The 21,220-nt window shown below is 45.3% G+C and overlaps 1 protein-coding gene across 1 annotated transcript in view; it reads right to left on the bottom strand.

The window, feature by feature from the left end:
- The window catches only part of CWC27 (CWC27 spliceosome associated cyclophilin), a 1,032,773-nt gene that overhangs the window by 98,250 nt on the left and 913,303 nt on the right, over nucleotides 1-21,220 (bottom strand). Inside the window, exon 13 of the mRNA XM_078675149.1 lies at nucleotides 11,714-11,817. Within this exon, the coding sequence (XP_078531275.1) occupies nucleotides 11,714-11,817 (104 nt within the window). The remainder of the gene's footprint in view (nucleotides 1-11,713; nucleotides 11,818-21,220) is intronic.

Below are 21,220 nucleotides of genomic sequence, written 5' to 3'. Positions count from 1 at the left end.
CTCTGTAACATGAGACTCTGCATCGGAACTTACTTATAAGTTCAGCAAAAACTCAATTAACACAAGGGCTCTTTTAAGAGCCACCTTAGATCTAAACACTCAAACTTGTAATTTATCTCCATCTTCCCTTATGTTTTTTGATCGCCGTGCGCGACCGAGTGCGCGCACCTCGTAACTTATTTGCGAAAAAAAAAGCTACTTTTACACTTTCGTCATCCTTAATAAACCCCTCAAGAAACCTACGAAATCAAACACTCTCCACCCTGCTCCCTTTCCATTCTCACCACTATAGTTTTTCACAGTCTTGTAAATAGGGGTGCGCGACCGAATGCATGCACCCCGCAAATGTTTTCTCCAACAAAAAAAAATAGTATTTTCGCGTTCAGGGTCCATACTGTACCCCCTTAGAAAACTTACCCAGCCAGACAATCTCTACCTTCTCCCCTTTCCATGTACTAACCCTTTGTTCTGTATTATATATTCACTCGCACTAACAAAAAGGCGGACAACACTTCCTGATTTCCTCCGAATCGAATGTTGACAGACGTTAAACAGCAAATCACAATGCCGCTCGCGCACACCCGCATAGGTGCGCGCACCCGTGCTCGCTTACAGATATATAACTGATTTCAACTTTAATTTTCTCAGCAACTACTGAACGGATTTACACCATTTAAACAAAAGCGTGATCTGCGACCCACACTCTACCTTTCTACCAAATTTCTTATAAATCCATTCAGCCGTTCGAGCTGTAGCCGTGTCTAAACGTCCTATGGAAAATAACATGGGAAAAACACGTTTTGGGACCCCCCTTTTATCTCAGCCCCCACTTCACCAATCCCCCCAAAACTTTCACAGAATGAGCGCAGCGGACCTAGCCATCTTCTTTGAGAAATTCGCAAACATTCGTCCACCAGGGCCAAAGTTATTCCCAATAGAATGTTGCGGATTTCCTATGGAAACTAGGTCCTAACTATAACTACCTACTGGCGACCGCCAGTAGGTAATCTATCTATCTATATATATCTATATCTATATCTATAAATATATATATATATATATATATATATATATATATATATATATATATATATATATATATATATATATATATATATATATATATATATATATAAAGTTTACTATAAAAAAAAGAAGAGATAGGAAAGGAAAGTCAGTAACCCCTTCTTTTCTCCAGGGGGATATAAAGACAGGGAGACAAGGAAAGGCAAACTGATTTACTGGCTGAGCAAGAAAACGTAACAATTGTGAGTAGTTTTTAAAATCATGGTCAGTGTAGGTCAAGAACTGAGTCACCCCAGGATAATAGGAAAAACATCACTCAATTTAATAGAACTCTATATCAGAGGCAAACAGAGACTTTCAGATCTGCACTAGACAATTGCGTCACTGATCTCCCAATGCGATCCACACAACAATCTGAAAATGAATGCCTAAGCCAGAACATTACAATTGATGAGATTAAGGGGGCAGTCAGGAAAAACTCCAGGTCCGAACGGTATCAACATGTCCTGTTGAATATGTGAGAACGGTTGTCTATACAACAACATAACAGAGGCGCTAATAACCGTAATCTATAAGAGCGGCACCCCCGAGAGATATGACTTGTATCGCTCCATCTCGTAACTGAACGCAGAGGTTAGGTCCAGCAGCCCTTCTTCAGATTGACTTAGAGAAGGCCTTTAGATTGTTCCTACATGCACATGTGCTTGAGATGTTGCGTATCGGCCCAACGTCACTCATATATACATGGCTGTTCTACACAAGCATTGTAACACTGTTGCTGGTCAATGGAGTACTGTCATGTCCCTATCCCATCGCCTGCGGCAAGCATGTACACTGTTGCCACTCTGGTTTGCGGTGGCAGTGGAACCTCTGGCTGCCATTATCACAGCATATGGTGATGCTAGAGGCTTTGAGGGGGATACTGAATGAGTGAAATAAATTTGCTTTCTGCGGATGATCTTATATTTTTACAATGTTCAGAAACCTCTAGCCCTGCAGTACTAAATGTGTTTTACCTTGGCTTTTACTCAGGCTTACATTGCAACAGGGTGAATGTAGTTCAATGAGGGCCAGGCACATTAGCGTTCCATTAAAATAATGAATGAAGGGCTCAAGAGCCTCTGCATTTACGTTTCTGAGAGCAGGAAGTAGACATGGGACAAGAACATGCCTACATGAATTGACAAACTCAAGTGAGAAGAGAAGCACTGAATGCCATTTGGCTTATGTAAAACGAAGTTCTTTTGTTACCTACAACTTAGACACACACCTAATCCTTACTTGAACTCTTCAGACGATATTCCAGGCACCATTAAAAACCAAAATCCCCACGGTCCCACTAACTCCCTAGATTTCCCATATTGCCAAAACTCCAATAATACATGCATCCAACACATTTCTGTTTTGAAAAGTAGGTGAGAGAATCATGGCGGGACTCTCAAATATACCGAATTACAAGATGCTCTTATGGCTTCATGTGAGATTGCCATTTCACCTCTACTATGCCACTGAAGAAAGGCTAACCCCTGAAACGCGTCTGGCAAGAATTAGTGATATGTGTCTCCTGTGCAGGGCGCTGGCTGGCAAGCACTCAATAAATGAATAAGTGAGCTTTCATTTGAATCGTGTGGTCTCACCTTGAATTGAAATATATATATATATATATATATATATATTCACTGAAAAAAACATAGGTTATAGACCATATATAGTTAGGAATTAGCATTTACAAAACCTTATTTTACTCACACAAAACCATTGAAATTCCATATATAGTTAGTTGCACTAACTATATATCGCGCACCCGCAATCCACTGCTGATGATGTCACATATTACATCATTCATGACATGGTCAGTGACATCACTGATGACATCACTGATGACATCTCAAATGACATCACTGATGACATCACTGATGACATTACTGATCACATCACTGATAACATCATTCATGTGATGATACGATGAACCTCTTCAGACTCTAATATAACCTTAGATACACTCAGTGTAAACAGACACTCACAGACTGTCACTCATCCATGGAGTTACTCACACACCTAGTCAGTCATGCAAAGAATCAATCACACCTCCATTTCATCAACTATATAGTTATACACACCTTACTTATTGAAACATATAATAACACATATTTACTCTGTTATACAATCCCTGATACAAGTTCACAATGATCCATACAGCCACTCACACATTCACTGGCTCTTATGCACAGTTATTTATATATGTCAACTCTCACATGTACTGTGTTTTACATATGTACTTACTTTGACATGTAGCACTGAGATATCCATTCACTCACCAATACACTCATGCACACAGTCAACCGCCCATACAGCTGTTTCCACATGCACTTTTGCACCCATACATCTAGTGAATCAACTGCTCACACATCTATGCACAGAGTCATACACCTCCCAGACACCCACACACACACTCAGTCTCCCATACAAATACTTGGGCAACCAATCAATAACCCATATAGTTAGTCATATAGCTAATGATCAACACATGCATCAGATTACAGAACAACAGACACAATGATGCACAATTTAAAACAGTTTACTCACTAACCCATGCACTCAGTGAGACACATTTAATCACTCACTTATACAGTCAGTCATGCACCTACTAAATCCTTCATCCAGACACTTATACATCCACTCATTCTTCAATATGTAAGACATATTTTAACTTTACAGAAACAAACAGTCACTGGATGTTGTCATCAGTGATGTCATCAGTGATGTCATTTGAGATGTCATCAGTGATGTCATCAGTGATGTCACTGACCATGTCATGAATGATGTAATATGTGACATCATCAGCAGTGGATTGCGGGTGCGCGATATATAGTTAGTGCAACTAACTATATATGGAATTTCAATGGTTTTGTGTGAGTAAAATAAGGTTTTGTAAATGCTAATTCCTAACTATATATGGTCTATAACCTATGGTTTTTTCAGTGAATTTTCAAGGTTTTGTAATAGCAAATTTTTATAGTTTTTAAAAATAATAAATTTTAAATCGAATTTTATATTGTATAATTATGTTATTATTTTTTTTTTATTCTTTTTGGTGCGCTCCCGGGGCGCGGACCAGTGAACGCACGGGTAAGCGCAATCTTGCGGCGAACCCCGGGGCGCGTACTGATGAGCGTCCCGATAGCGCTAATGCCGCGAACGAAAACAACATCGTGACGTATTGCGTAGCCGCCACGCCTTGCGTCATAAGCGCGTATCGCGTAGCCGCGAGATGCGTCTTATGACGCACCGCGTAAGCGCACCCGGAAGCGCACCCGATCGCGCAACGTAAACGCCCTGATGCGCTTACGAAACACGCCCCGGGACGCGCCCCGGGGCGCGTAGCGTAAGCGCGTCAAACCATGTGACTTTAAAATAACACTTTTCATTGGTTCATAACTTTTTTTTTTCCAAATTGTGTGAAACCCACCCATTTCTCTCACTATTGCTTTGTACTTGGAGAGAGCAAGAGCTGTTCTGTGTACTGTGTTCATCTCCTACTTTTCTGATCTACAGCAATGGCTGCAAGAGAGTCATCCAGCAGTGATTCCGACGGATTTTTAGATGAGGACCCTCCTCAGCAGAAGAAAAAAAAACATTTCATCTGGAAATTCTATGACATCCCTGAAGGACAAAAAAAAGTCAACGCTCCAAAAGTAACCTGCAAAATATGTGGTAGTACTTTATCCAGAGGCAATCCTCTGAAAAAATATAGTTTTGGAAATGCTAATTTAATCAGGCATGTGAAAAGAAGACACCCTAACAACTTTGCCAGGGAGAGTGTCAGAGAGCTGGCACGGAATTTACCCACAGATGGCGGCAGCACCTCCACTGGTGGAGCAACACCTTCGGGACCACCCCGTGGAAGAATGGTCCCTAACATTCAGCCGGTGTTTGCAGGCATCAAATTTCTGTGCACAGAGTGTGACGAACTGCTCTGCTATGGGGAGCAGAGTGTTGAACTCATTGCCATGAAGAAACAGCAACATCGCTGCCCTGCCAGTCCCTAAATTTTCACATTTTTTTGCTCCTGTTGAGCAGTTTTGGAATCCCTGTTTTTGTTTTTCCCCTGACAAAAATCCCAAAAAAATATAAAATCGTTTTAAAAAGTCTAAAAAAATATAAAACAAAAAAAACAAAAAAAAAGTTCTTTTCAGAACTACCTCCAATTTTTTTTTTTTTAAAGTGTCATTTTTTATCTCCATGGTACGCTCCCCCGTACGCTCCCCGGTGCGCGTACCTGGCGCTCCCCCCGCGAAAATCGAATTTAATTTTTTTTTTTTTTTTACCCGCGGGACCCTTTTATGGCCCCCATATCAAAACTAGGGGGTCAGGGGGGTGTACCCTGCCCCCTTTTGCTCATTTCCCCCTTTGATTTTTGCCACCTCTTGTGTCTCAATCCTACCGAGACACAAGATGGCGGCCGCTGCGGACTGTTTCGAATGTTTACAGACACCCGAGAACCAATCAGCTTGCCATGCGCAAGTCGCGTGGCGCGCCCGGAGCGCTCCCAGGTACGCGCACCGGGGTGCGGCTCTAGATATATATTTTTTTTAAACCTAATTTACTCAAAATTCACAGGAGCACATATCTTGAGACCTAGCAAAGGCACATCGGGCAAACAATATCTACAATTTTGCCAAGTTTCGTGGAAATCCATTCAGCCGTTCGGGCTAAAAGTGAGGCCAACCGCCCTATGGAAATTAACATGGGAAAAATACGTTTTGGGACCCCCCTTTTTTCTTAGCCCCCCCTTGACAAACCCCCCCCAAATTTTCAGTTGCTGCTCAGAAACAAAATGTTCAATTTTCCTGAAAATTTCAGCCAATTCCGTCCACAAACGCTAAAGTTATTAGACATAGAATTTTCAAAAATCCCATAGAGAAAAAATCCTAACTATATATACCTACTGGCGACCGCCAGTAGGTAATATATATATATATATATATATATATATATATATATATATATATATATATATATATATATATATATATATATATATATATATATATATATATATATATATATATATATATATCCAAAACTCGCAGGAGCCCAATTCAAGGTGGGACCACACGATTCAAATGAAAGCTCACTTATTCATTTATTGAGTGCTTGCCAGCCATATATATATATATTGTGGAGAAGCGTGGCTCAGTGGTTAGAGGCGGCAGACCCGGAAGCTGAGATCGGCCGTGGACCAGGGTTCGATTCCCCGCCACGGCGGGACTCGGGCTCAAAAATTCCACGGACTCGACAATTCTCGCTCCGGTGCCTACTCGACTCACGGGATCACACTCTGCGACTCTGGGCAATAGCTTGCTTAATCTCCACTACGGCCCCTCGCGGCGGGATGCCTGGCTTTCACCTTGTGGATACCCTGCCGGGGTATCTCACAGGGGAATACCAGGACGGGTTCCCTAAGCAAGCGCCTTGATGCCTTCGGGTGATACGTGCGCTATATAAGTCGCAATACATACATACATATATATATAGTTTACTATAAAAAAAGTAGAGATAGGAAAGCCAGTAAGAAGCAAGCAAATAAGATTGACAAGAAAGCCAACTTTGGTAAGATGAGAGACTGACCCAAATCCCACTGTAACCAGAGGTATTGGCCACAAAAGGTCTTTCACAACAGCTGTAGTCAACACCTAAAAATGGTTATGGTTCCACTTCGTGTTAAAGGGTAGCATTCTATAGGATTCGTAGAGTTTATTACAGCTCATCTCATTTTATATTCAGAGTTCTTAGCATATAATTTGCTTTGCATCATTTTCGGGTTTGGGTATTCATAATAGAGCAGTATTCGGAGTACTTCGTGTGTAATGCCCACTGTACTGTAATTAATGGTAAACCAACGTCTCCTTGTGAATAGAATTACACTGCCAAACAGTATAGAACGACAACTTTCAAAAAAACAAGAAGAGGGACAGGAGGGCTATTAACTCGAACACACACACTTGCATGCAATTTCCATCAAACTTTAGGATATATTAGCGGTGTAGTATTTCCGGCTACAAAAGATGTAATGGAGTGCAAACTATTTCCTTCAAAGACGATGACATGCTTCTACGTGGTAAACGTAATTATGCTGAAGGCCGGTGCCAAATTTCAAGATGTACTCATTTCAAAATGCACAGAATGATGTGATTTCCAAGTTGATTGTGCCAATAAAACTGAAACTGATATTATTTCTCACTAACGCCAATCCACAGAAGTACGCCTTGTTTATTGTTTGCAACTATATCTTGTCAGTGTAGTGAAATGCAGACTCCATATCCTTCCTTTGATGAGCTGATTACTGATAAAATCCTATTGACACTCGAATCATGTCAGCAAACGGTTTTTTTGGACGTTTTTCTTCCAGACTGCAGAGACTAATGACTGCAGTTCTATTGTCCGCAAGACCCTCTTTTGGCGGACAATAGAACTGCAGTCATTAGTCTCTGCAGTCTGGAAGAAAAACGTCCAAAACAATGATTTTTTGTTTTTTTTAAAAAACTTATCAGGTTTTGAGGCATATGGAGAGCACAAGAACAAAACTTTTCCATTGGCAAATATCATACACAGCTACATCTCGATGCCCTGCATGCATACCCGCAACCTTTTCAAACTTTCAACCCTCCTTCCCATGAGTTATTTTGTACAGTTGTCATCATTCCATGCCCATTAACGATCTAGAAATCAGGATGCTAATAGTAATTCCCCGATGAGTATTACTACGTCCAAAACAATGATTATCAAACCCAACATAGCGACTGTTGTTGGCTGACTTTGGCCAGGTGTCAGGGTTGGCAAACAGTTGAGATGATCCTGCTTATTCCAGTTGGTGCCAGGGACGGCACCAAGGGCCATTGAGTTTGAGGGTAACAGATCTGGTGGGAGCCCTCATCTGTCTGATACTTGGAGATTCGGTTATACCACACAAGCTCAGACCTTCTTGACGATACCGAAGTGGCTACAGTCAGCTCCATTTGATCGCATATCCCGTTCCGGACTCGAGTGGTGATTTCCAAGATGATAATCCTCCCTCACCTCCTACATTACTTTGCGAACCTTCCACTTTACCTTCCTCGTTCACTATTTTCGGATCTCTATGCCCTTCTGGGGGACCTCCTATGTGACAGGTCACACAGGCAGGTGACCCTGGCAAAACTCCAACTCCCCCAAGAACAGGGAGGCCTCAGAATGCCCAATTTCGAACACTATTACTTGGTGGCCCAGTTAAAGCGACTCTCCTACTGCTTGGCGGGCAGGCACTTTAGTGGACAACGGGGAGATCGCCCCCCCCCCCCACTCTTCGGGGGAATTCCTTCTCTACCTCCTCAGCAGGTGGGTTCACACTCCTCGGTGCTTGCCTGTTCTTCCAAGGGTGGCCCTCGCATGCCTGAAGTGAGTGCTTCATCTCATCAGACACGTTCCTGTGTACGCCCCAGCGATCCTGCTACTTGGATTTTAGCTCGCAATGGCCGCCTCACCAGTTCCCATCTCCAACGGTGGGAAATTGGCCCTGCATGGGCGAACTTCACACGGGTGGGTGCATGCTGCTGTTCGAGGTGATGGTTGCGCAGTATGTGTTCCCTAAGGGGCAATTTTTACTCTATGCTTTCCTGAGGGGGTACTGAAGGACATCTGGATGACACTGGGTCCCGAACCAGTCAGTCATCAACTCTTACAACCGCTTCACACTACTGGTGTCGGTCATAGGTTAATAACATTGCTTGCTAAGGCTATGCTAGCACACACACAGATATAGCTTCAGCCTTTACGGGAGGTTTGGGAGGAGGAGTTCGACATCACTTCACGACAGGGAATGGAAGAGGGCATTGGCTTATCCGTGGAGGGTGTTTTGCAATGCCCGCCTCAAAAGTATCCAATTTGACATCCTCCACCAGGCATACTTATCCCAAAATCAAATCGCACATGTATTTTCAGTGCCTCCAACACATGTGCCAGATGCAACACCACGTGGGCCAATCTAAAATATATCCTAATGGACTGCACACACCTGCACACATACTGATTGACTGCTCTTAAACATCTGGAACATCTCTTAGGCATTCAGAACATATCAACCTGGGAGGCAGGCGCCCTGGGCATATCTTCCAGGCCGCCTGAACGCAAAGTTGCTGTCCGTTTCCTCGACTTGGTCCTCATGCTGGCCAAGAAGATGATCAGAACTCGTTGGAAGTCACCCATCTCCCGGACCCCTGTTCAATGGCTGGCTCTTTTTACCAGATGGTCTAGGGCTGAAGCAGTAGCATTGCATGGGGAGGACGCGAGAGGACTCCACTGACGCTCGTTGGCCCCTAGCAGTGAGACATTAATCTCTAAATTGATCGGTCCACAGTCTGAGTCTTCTTCGGAGTCTGCCGTCCTGCCTTATTGAGGGCTGTCACCTTCCACTGACAGCCTCCCCCTTTCGTTAAGCCTGTTCCCTCTCTCAGGACCCACACCTCCTAACCTCCCTTTCCTTCCCCCTTTGCCCCATAACCTTTTGTCCGGGCCTTTTTTACCCTAGCTAACACTGGGACCCTTACACCACGGACCTCTGACCCTTCATAAGACTAGGGTGGGCAGTACTATCAGTATGCATGTGAATCCAATATAACTATACATCCATATGTTGGCGAATGGCCTCATGCACAACTTCGCGTACATATAAGTTGCCTGTCATGACTATGTGAAAACTAAAATCAATAAAAACAGATTTGAACAAAAAAAAAGTAAGACTAGGGTGGGCAGGAATGGGCAGCGTCCTCAGATATGTTCATGACTATCGCAAATGTTGCTTGACATGCTTGGGTATTCCTTGATATACATGTTGAAAAACTTCAATAAAATACATGTTTTAAAAAAACCACACAAATAGCAATAAATGCATTGCCAGAGAGCACTAATTATGGGTGTTCTTTTTGTACTTGTTCTAGCATTTCATGGAGTTGTCCAGTATGTAAACTGGAACTAGTTTATGTGATCACCCTAATAGTTATTCACTCAAAATGTGTCTCCCTAGTAAGTTGCAGTGTGTATATATAGGTTCGAGTGTCATTCTGGATTGCGTTTTGCCATCAGTTCTGGTGAAAGAATGTTAAAGTGCTTTGGAAGATCTCTGCTATTTAAGAGGACAGGAAATAAAGAACATGAGTCCACGGTCTTCCGGAATGTGTACAGCTTAAACTGGCAGAGGTAGATTTGAACATTTAGTCTATCGAAATCAGCACTGGTGAAGCCAGAATGCATTGCCATTAAGTACACAACCCCGAAGCAGGTCACCAGAAATGCCAGAAATTATTAGACATTCATTAGGGTTATCCTGTACTACATACAAACATTTGAAGGGAGCTATCCATTATGAATACTTAGATTATTGCATATTGCCGCCCCCATAGTCACATTTAACATATGTACCTCTGCTTTTGAATTCTGGAATCAGCAGAGTTGGAGAGGTCAGGTATGTTTGTTCAGATAGAAGTCAACGTCAAAGGAAACCCAGAAAGCACTGGCCGAAGTGGGAAAAGACCAGAAGCAACAAAGGAGCTGGGTGTGGTAGAATGCCGGGAAGAAAAGAGGAGCTTGGGTGGAGGGAGCATTTAGAATTTAAAATAATAATAATAAAAAACAGATAGGAAGGGCTGGGAAACAATGGATGAACTGGAGTGAGACACAGAGAAGAGGATAGGCGGGGATTTGAGGGATGAAGCAGCATACATCGGATTGAGCAAGCTGAAAAAAAAGTAAGCTATGTTACATGGAAGAAACAAGCACAAGAAGAGGAGGGAAAGCTATTAAATAAGAAGCTAAGAGGCAAGCAAATGAAAGTGACAAAACCAATGATAAGAAAAGGGCAGGATCTAAGCCTACTGTAAGTTTTTGGTATGGTGCACAACAGCTATTGGCCTACAGACAGCTAAAGCCGCCTGGTAGGTGAGAATTAAAAAGCATAAAACCCTGCCAGTCATCTATGCAAAGAGACAAAGAATTCTTTGGGGGTCAGACATTTCTGATGAGCGAACCCAAAGTTCCAAAATGTACTCTAATGGAAACGCTATGGGCCAGATGTAGGAAGGCCATTACCGGTTGGTAACGGCCGAAATTCGTTAATTTCGTCCGTTCCCGACTGGTAATAGGCTTTCGTGATGTAGGGGCAGAAATTAAGGATTCGGCAATTTACCGAATCAGTAATTTAAGGAATCTGTAAATTACCGATTTCTAAAATACCGATTCGGTAAATTACTGAATTCCTAATGTAGGGAGCACTTAAATGAGTGCTTATCCTATGTTAGGATTCGTTATTTACCACCAACTACAAGTTGGTGGTAAATAACGAAAACACCCCACAAAGCAATTTAATGCAAATTGCTTCAGTGCCATGTTGCAGACATACATGCCGTAGGGCATGTATGTCTGCAACATGTGCACCCATACACAATTGAGGGGTGCAACAGGGTGTCAAAGTGACACGCTGCCACCCTTCAATGTTTTCCTCCTTTTACCAAATCGGTATTTACCGATTCGGTAATTTACATTCATTCCTATGGGCCTCCTTTTATTCAACGCCAAGATACCCTTAGGTGAAAGTGCACTTTACAAGTACACGTTATGTTCTTACATTCTATATTTTTATATCCTAAATCCTTACCAGCCACTGTCATCCTCCACCTCAGTTTCGATAGGATCTTCTTCTGGAGTGTCAATTATAGCCTGATTAAGCTTTGATTTAAATTTATCCAGCAATGCCAGAGTCTGGAAGGAAAACAATTTATAGTTACACCATGAAAAATTGTATCAGATGTTTGAAAGCAAGCAGCAAACACAAGAGTCTAAAACTTCTTTGCAAGTTCAAGAATCAGCATTGCATTTTATACGAAGCACAAATATACGGTGTATTAAGAAATACAAGTATAAACGACATTCCCATAACAGCAAACACTATGAAGAAGCTCAGGTTATGACAGTCCATACTCCATTTTACTGAGGCAGCTGTGAGACTGCAAGCATTACCTTTCCCTCTTGAGTGTTTAAAACATGTCTTGTTTGCATATAAGTATACTTTCAGCTTCTTTTCCAGTTAACCCCTCCCGCGCCTGTTGTGTAATGGGAGTAATCCCTCACAAACGTCTGTGTTTACAAGGTAGCATCCTGCTTTCTAATGAAGCAAAACAATTCGCCTTCTGAAGCTAGAGTACTTATGCCTCTGTACAAATCATTTCCAGATTCTCACATTTAAACTAAACAACCACACACCATTTTCATATTACCCATGCAACACAATTGCTTTTCAACATGAGGTACTGTCTGCCTTTCACTATAAAATTACGTTTATGATTTAAGAGAAAACACTTGACATTCCCTCACAGATTTAAAGGTATTGTTACCTTTTTAGCAGCAAGAATATGCTAGTGTATTACAAAGTCTAAAAAGGTATTTTATCTGAACATGACCTTTTTATTTCTAAGTTATTAGTAACCATCCACTGCACATTGGATAACTATCTGTATAGCTGGTTTAGATTTCTTCATTCCTTACTATGCCACCACAAATGTACACATCATGTCTGACCAAAGAACAGAGTTTACGATTTAGAAGTTCACTGAGCGTTAAGAACAGATGGTTTCGGCTTGATTTATATAAGAAAAAGTCCAAAGCGTTATGGATAATTTTGCCATCCCTGTCTAACAAAATTCAGAAAGCTAACTTGTTTTATCATCAAACAGATGATCACTCTTACGATAGTAGGCCTAATAACTACACTTCCCATCTAAATAAAGTTAGTTCCTCGTCTCTCAATGGCAATTGTAATGACTCAGATTCAAGAGGAACACGGCAGGAAGGCAACATGGGTGGGACTGTCCACACATCCATGTCGTCAGACACACAAGTCTAAGCTCTATCCACCATTAGGGTGTTGCGGCAAAGACTCCTCTTCCCTCTAAAGGGCCGTTCACCCTGTGTAGATATCTCAAGGCTTGGGAAAAGAGGGTCAGAGAGATCAATCAATCTGATTGAAAGTGTTAATTAATTGATTGATTGGGTGGGTTAGAGAGATAGAGAGAAAAGACAGACTAACCCTTGCAGGCTGGTTGGTGGAAAATTTGAACTGGAATATTACGGCACAGCGTCTTGGCAAATATAAAAGGATCAGCATCGTCCCACCTTGAGAGAGAGAATACAATTAAGTAGGACAGTACCACAGCAATACTCATATGTATTATTAAAAAGTTCACGGAATGGCTTAACCAGGGAAGAGTGTAGGAAGACTGTAATTATCCCCCAAGTTTACATGAATTCCTGTCCAAGAGCCAAGGAGGTAATTACACTGCAGCACTGGTAAGGAGATACCTGTGAGAGGGGAGACACATCCTATAAACATAGTTCCAAAACAAAGTCACTGTAAGTTAAGGGCAGAGGGATCTGACAAGGAAAATAACAAAAAGGTGGCTGAACTGTAGCAAAAGCTAAGGAGTCATAACACCTGTTAGTGCTAGTTAGCATGTTTACGCACATGGTACGTCTTTATAGTAACACTGCCTCTAGGGATCTGGATGGGTTTTTGCTATTGAAAGTTCTACAGACACTGATGCAGTGCAATTGATTTCTTAGGCCTTAGAAGCATTTGCTCTTCTTTGCCAGTATCCTCTATTGGCTTATTTCCAAGTTGTATGTAGCCAAAATCTTTTCTGTGCCACCATGCCTTGTGACCTGACAGTGCACCTCCATCAAAAGACCTTTCCATTTTGAGTATCGGATTGGAAAATAACCTTTATAAAAAGGCAACTACCAGCCATGGAGCATGAATAACTGAGGTCGGCTCCCAGGAATTGACCGACACATCATACCCTTTCTATGCACCTGGATATTTTAACTGTCTTCTACTCAACCTGGAGTCTAGGAAAGTGTTGAATGCATACTCCAGAGTTTCATCAACTAATGCAGGCGGAGAATTCGAATGAGTTGATGACATTGAGTTCTTAATGTGAGAGATGTGGAAAAAGAGATGAATTTTCAGGATGGTCGAACGTTAACGCAGTTGATCCCACAAACTGTACCACCGGAAAGGGACCAAAATATTTAGGGCCATACTTGGTGTGAGTTCCAAGAATAGAAAGGTAATCTGTGGAAAGCCTGACCAGCTCACCTATATTGAAGGTTGGACTAGACGTACCATAATGATACACAGGTCTAAAATAGCTCAGAACAGATGTGTGTAGAGTGCTCATATCTTGGAAGAGGTTTAGTATGGACAGAAATAGAGAGCACTTATATGCTGTAGACCAAATGTGGGGATGGCACCCTGAGGAACAACAGAAAGGGGGATACCACAAAGATGCACGAAAAGTATTATTGTACGAAAAGTCTGCTTTAGGAATTGAGTCTTCTGAGCAGAGTAATTCATAAGGAAGCAGCACAAATATTGTTCCAAAGTCCGATTGAGTCTTTCTGTCTGTAGGTGATACCTAGTAGACAAATAATGCATGATTCCTAACCTTTGCTCCCACTAACTCCAGTACCTGGCTTTAACCCGATACCACCATTTGTCATGATGACTGGTGGTAAGCCATTCACTCGGACAGCTTCTTATCAAGTGGTTGATGCTGGGATGGGGGCTGAAAGGGGAAAAAAGTTCGCCCTTTTAGTGAGATAGTCTACCGCTACCAAATGGAGGCAAAACTGTACTAAGATACATGGATATGTGTAACTATTACTATTGGAGCCTTTGAAATGGTTGTTGTAATCGTACTGTCTTCATTTGAGATATCTTAGTTTGAGCACATACTGAACATTGTTGCACATAATGGTCTATTTTCTTTTTAGGTCAAACTCTAGCAGACAGCGGTTTTCTAAAGACATCTTGGGTACATTCTGAAAGCTGGCCAAGGAATGCATTCTGCCCGTTGCTTACCATTGGCTCTGTGGATTGTAATCTCACATTTTCTGGCTTGCTATTTGCTGACTTTATTTGCTTGAGGCTGTCCCGCATGAGTTCGTCCCTCCTGATGTCCAAACCTTGCTTACTGTATTCCTGTCACAAACTCACTTGCTGTAAACAGGCCTTTAAATTTGCTGTGCATTCAAAGACAGAGGTCAAATGTCGAGCTTTCTGTTCTGAGGAAGCTTCGTGTGTACTTGTCTTTCTCAGATTTCAAAGTGGGAGAAAATATGTGACAATCAAGCTGAGTATCCATGTAAGAGGAGAGGGTGCAGGGGGGGCGTGGCTACCAGCCGACAATGGTAGACGTGAGCTGAGCTCGCTCCGTCTAATGCCCTACAAATACGCTAATTATGCTGTATAACCTGCTGCTGAATTCCCCACAAACGCGCCCACGAGAAGAGCAGAGGGCCTGGGCGGAGAACGGTAGCAACTGCGGGCTCTGTGCATGGCGGCTACCGGCTCCCGGCGTCCCGGAGACAGAGGCCTGCCATCCTGTGCGAAGCCGCGGCCCACACTGATGTGCAAGCCGAGCGCTGCTAACTTCCGGGCGGCCGCACCAAACATCCGAGTGCCGCTCGGGCCTCGAAGGGAAGCGGTGAGTGCGACGGATATGAGGCGAGCTCGGGGGATCCTGCCGCTTGACTGTCCCCAGTTTAACACAAGCGGAGCTGCATAGGGGGACCGCCCAGATCGCGGAACACGGCCCGGCGCGACCGGGGGCTGGTGGAAGAGGTCAGGGGAAAGACAAGGAGCGAACCGGCGGCAGAGACGCCGGGGCCGTGAGAAAGCCGCCCAGTGCAGCCACATAATAACGGGTGAGAGACATTGACAAGCCTTGACTACCGGCAGGAAGTGCGCCGTCTCCCCGCGGCCTTGTAACGGATAGCCGCCATTTTGGGAGCGAGGCACGGGCTCGGGGAGCGGGTTCGCCAGTGAGCCGGAGAACTGGGCTGCTACATGCGGAATTGCCCCGAACCAGCAGCGGAACCCTGCCACGAGGGCCTACTCCAAAAATGACCGGGGCACCTTGCCCGTTGACTGATGGGCCATACCTGTGAAGCCTGCGCCCTGAGGGTGGATTAAGTGGGTGCGAGGCCATAGCCGGGACACCTTGCTACGGTGTATCGGACTTGAGGGGAGCCACGTGGAGCATTGCAGAGACATTGTTGGGGTGCACAGGACTACTGCGGGGGGAACCTCTGGGGGCACCACAGCGAGGCGCAATATGGTGAGAAAAAACCGACAACCGGACGCAGCGGTGCACGCCACATTACGCTCAGCCAGCTTCGAAGACCCGCTGGCATCATCCAACAACGAAGTGATCCCACCAACGGGTATGGAATCGCAGGAGGCCAAGCTAGACTTAATCCTAACCGAAATCAGGGCCTCGAGAGAAGCACTGGAAACCTCGAATGGACACGGTGTCCACTGGTTTGTCCCTGTTGAAAGCAGATCACAAAAAACTGTCCGACAAGGTCACGGAAAAGAAGCTGGCATTGGATGACCTGATTCCACAGTCGACGGAGCACGAAAATAGAGACACTGGAGCGCCAGATGAAAGGCTTAAGGGACAGAGTGGATGATGCGGAAGGGCGCTCGCGACGCAATAATGTTCGCATTCTTGGCGTTCCGGAGTGCAGTGAGGGTGCTAACCCAACACAGTTTGTGGAGGACTGGCTAAAGACGGTGGTGGCTCCTGAGGATTTCACTCCACTGTTTAGTGTGGAGCGTGCGCACAGGGTGCCCCCGCGGGCGCCAAAACCAGGGGCCCCCCCATGTCCACTAATAGCTCGTCTCTTACACTACAAAGACAGGGACGCAGTCCTGAAAGCGGCGAGGGAGAAGGCCCCCATAAGATACGAAAAATAAAACGGTGTCGATATATCCGGACTTCACCCCGGCAGTACAAAAAGCGAGGTCCTCCTTCCTGGGAGTGAAGCGTACCCTGCGGGAGCGCAACCTGAAATATGCTTTGTTCTTTCCGGCACGTCTCAAAGTCATACACAGGAGCAAATCCTACTTTTTCGACACCCCGGAAGAGGCGTCGGAATGGATTGAAGTGGCGCTCTCGCCGGACGCGTCGCAGGATCCTATGGAACACGTGCTGAGAGAGGAAGAGACGGTCAATCTGGAGGCGAGGCCAGGCACAGGGGACCCAATGGACAAGGAAGATGGCATGGCTGGAGCCCGTGCGCCGACGGGAGAGGGTGGAACGACGGGGACGGCGGCGCTGACGAAGGACGCCCTGGCGGCCCACGATGCCAGGAATGAGGAGGAAACGAACAACAATGGCAGCTCGCACACACTGGCTTCAGAATCAGACACTAGCTTGCAGTTATTTCCACGCATCACAGCGCAGATGACTCACGACTTTTGATAAGCTGCCCGAGAGACATGGGGTGGTAATGTATGACTATGCCTAAAAGCATTTTATGGAGTGGGGGTGCACAGCACGGGTTCAATGCAACTAACAGGGCGGTCAACAGAGAGACCTTTGTCCAAGACTCTGAGGCAGAACGGTGGGGCATACCCCCCCAGGCAAAGGCAGAATGGAATTGTGTTCTTACCCCTGTTGGGTTCTGATGTTTGGTCCTAGACAGTTAGAAGGAAGGGACCTTATGGTTGGGAAGTTACGCACCAAGATAGCACACGAAATGTATCACACATCGTCACACAGGCTGAACATGCCGGAGAGGTCCCTAGAAACACATAATCACAGTAATTGCAACGACTAACACATATAAACTCTGCACGTGGAATGTACGAGGCATGGGGTCGGTACATAAGCGACATAGGATATTGGCTCAACTACACAGACACCAGGTGGTAATAGCGTGTCTACAAGAAACACACCTAAACGGCGCGGAAGGCGCCAAGATGGCTAGAAAATGGAAGGGTCAGTTTTACGCCACCGAATACTCAGCATTTTCACGAGGGGCGGCTATCTGGATTAAAAGCACGGTCCCATTTAAAAAACTGGAGCACCGGATAGACAGGGAGGGGAGATACGTTCTCGTTAAGGGATTGTTGGACGGCTCTGTAGTGGTTCTGGGCTGCATCTATGCCCCCAATACAGAGCAGTCGAAATTCTTTGACACTGTTGGTGGGGTGCTGTCGGAGGGGTCGGAACACGTTTGGGTAATCGGTGGAGACTGTAATGCGGTGTTGGATCTGCATCTTGACAGGTCCCACCCCCCCTGCACGCAGCAGAGAGCAAGAAACAAGCGGAAGCGCTGGCACACTGGGCAACTGGATGGGAATTGGCAGATGCATGGCGAATCAAAAACACTCACCATAGGGAATACACGTTCTACTCCCCGGCGCACAAATTGCACACGAGAATTGACCGCTTCCTCTGCTCCACCACATTATTAGGGTCCATTGAATCTGTCACACATATGGGCAAAACGCTATCGGATCATGCCTCGGTGGAGCTGTCGCTACAATGGGGGAAGCTCCCTACTCCGATTCCGACCTGGCGATTGTCCCCTGCACTGCTGGAGGACCCCGTCTTCAGGGCGGCAGTGTCAGACGCCATCACAGAAAATTTTGTTGAGAACCAAAACACGGCTGGGTCCCGACAAATAGAATGGGATGCCTTTAAGGTGACCATACGGGGAGTGGCGATGAGCACAAGAGTGGGCATTAAACACTCAGTGGTAGAGAAGCTCAAGGAAGTGGAGGGTACACTAGCACTGCTTGAAAACGAGGCAGCAGGTGCACATGGCAACCTCACGCAACTACAGACAGCGCACATACAACATGCGGAACTGCTGGAGGAACTACGCGTAATAGATTATAGAGAATATACCTGCAGGCAACACACACAGGCGGACAGATCTGGTCCCCTATTGGCGCCCGATTGGTACGCAACGCTCCGCCGGCCGCTCCAATAGTGGAAGTGAGAGACAGACTGGGGGACATAGTCCAGACACAGGTGGACATTAATAACACGTTCAAAGACTACTACGCTGAGTTGTATAGCTCGCATGCACCACTGACGGACGTGGATCTGGAGACATTCCTGACTGACGTGCCCATTACACGACTCACAGCCGCGCAACAGAAACAATTGGCAGGCAAGATAACTCTGGCCGAGATTAGACAGGCCATCAAGGCGTTGCCTAGGAACAAGGTCACAGGGACTGACGGCCTGCTGGCTGAGTTCTACATGACGTATATTGATGTGCTGGCCCCACACCTACACACGCTACACAACATATCGATGGAATCCCACACATTACCTCCTACCACACTACAGGCGCTGATAGTCTCCCTCCTCAAGCCTGGTAGGAATGCCCTGCACCTGGAAAATTACAGGCCCTTGTCCCTGTTAAACACGGACTACAAGATCTTCAGCAAGATCTTGGCCTCCCGATTATCCCAGTATGTCCCGACATTGGTACACTCAGATCAGTGCGGTTTTGTACGGGGTAGAAGCACTGCACTGAATCTCCGGAGATTAAGCCAGTTAATGACATTAGAGGATACCAGACATAACAATGAAGGATGCATCGCCCTTGACCTTAAGCAGGCATTTGATTCCCTGAGGTGGGATTATATGTTTAAAATACTGGCCAAATTTGGCATCCCTCAAGAATATATAGATTGGGTAACGCTGCTGTATCTACACCCCACGGCACGTGTTCGGACTAATCAATGTATCCCCGAGCAAATAGACATAATGAAAGGCACACGGCAGGGGTGCCCGTTGTTGCCGTTATTGTTCATTATCGCTCTAGAGCCTTTACTAAGTAAGGTGCGAACTCTGGCACACGCGAAAGGGATACAGAGGCACTCCATACCACACATAATTTCGGCCTATGCCGATGAAATCATCTTATAAGTTCAGGACATGTCGGCCGGCCTGGATCCACTCCCGGCAATATTTGAAGATTTCCGGGCCATATCAGGGCTAATGATTAACGAATCGAAGTCTTACGGATACGGCTTCAAAGCTCCATTAGACACCACACATATTAGGTTTGAACCACACTCCTTTCAGGTGGCACCTACAACTTTCAAATACTTAGGCATACAGGTATATCGGAACACCCGAGACCTTTTGGACGGTAACTTGGGCAAAGCAGTCACCGCGCTCAAAACACAAATACAATTCTGGAACACTCTACCTCTATCGATAGCTGGGAAGGTGGCAATTACTAAGATGGTGGTGCTACCCAGACTGCTATATTTCTTCACTAATTGCCCCTCATGGTTCCGATGTCTTTTTTCATATCCCTGAACACGTTGTTAACGGAACTGAATTGGTGCGCGGGCAGGCGCCGTGTCAGCCTGGCTAAGTTGCAGTTGCCCCCAGACAGGGGTGGCATGGGGGTGCCAGATCTGGTTGCCTACGGTTACGCCTGTCAACTCCAGTGGCTGGCCTACTGGCTAGCGGGACGTAACCTGCATGAAATAGGCATGAATGAGACAGACAGGAACAGGGGCGCTATACACCGACTGCTGTTACCAAACACTAGGACACCTGCTACGGCGCCATACCTCCTGACACTAGCTGTTAAGTACAGGAAGAAAGCGGTCCGGTACACTAACGTGGCGACATCCTATGCACCCTCTATACCGTTACTGGGACTACCCATGGGAAACGGTATCCTGACGGAACGAAAACTTCAGGAGTGGCAGCAAGCAGGAGTCATGCAGGTAGGGGACTTCTTTACGGAGAACACTATCATGACGCATGCAGACTTTGCACACCTGCATCATACCCCTGACACGTTATTTCTGCTACAAGCGCAGGTCACACGATACATAACCTCGACATGGGCACGGGATGGGACAGAACCGCCCACGAACTCACTCCTCAATGCAATATCTGATGGGGACGGGCAGCCATCTGACGAGGTGGTTGACGGCTGGCATCAGAGATGGGAGGGCAATCACACTGCATCCCACTCGGACACGCTGGGAGAGGGATGTGGGCCGAGAGCTGGGAGACAAGGACTGGGAGAAAAAACTTAAGTTCCCTAAAAAAGTGTCCCGCAATCCCAAATTCAAATTCATTCAATTAATGATAGTGCACAGGGCGTATCTCACTCCCCATAAATTACATATCATGTACCCAGACGCAGCGGACACATGCCCCAGATGCAGAGCGATAGATGCAGGACTGTTGCACATGTTATGAGATTGTCCTAAGTTAGGCTGTTACTGGGCAGCGGTCCATAACACACTGACGGAGGTTATCCCGGGTAG

The sequence above is a fragment of the Lissotriton helveticus genome, chromosome 2_1 (genome assembly GCF_964261635.1).
Source record: "Lissotriton helveticus chromosome 2_1, aLisHel1.1, whole genome shotgun sequence".
Lineage (NCBI taxonomy): Eukaryota > Metazoa > Chordata > Amphibia > Caudata > Salamandridae > Lissotriton > Lissotriton helveticus.
Note: the sequence above shows the minus strand (reverse complement) of the source record. Positions and strands in the feature narration are given on the sequence as shown.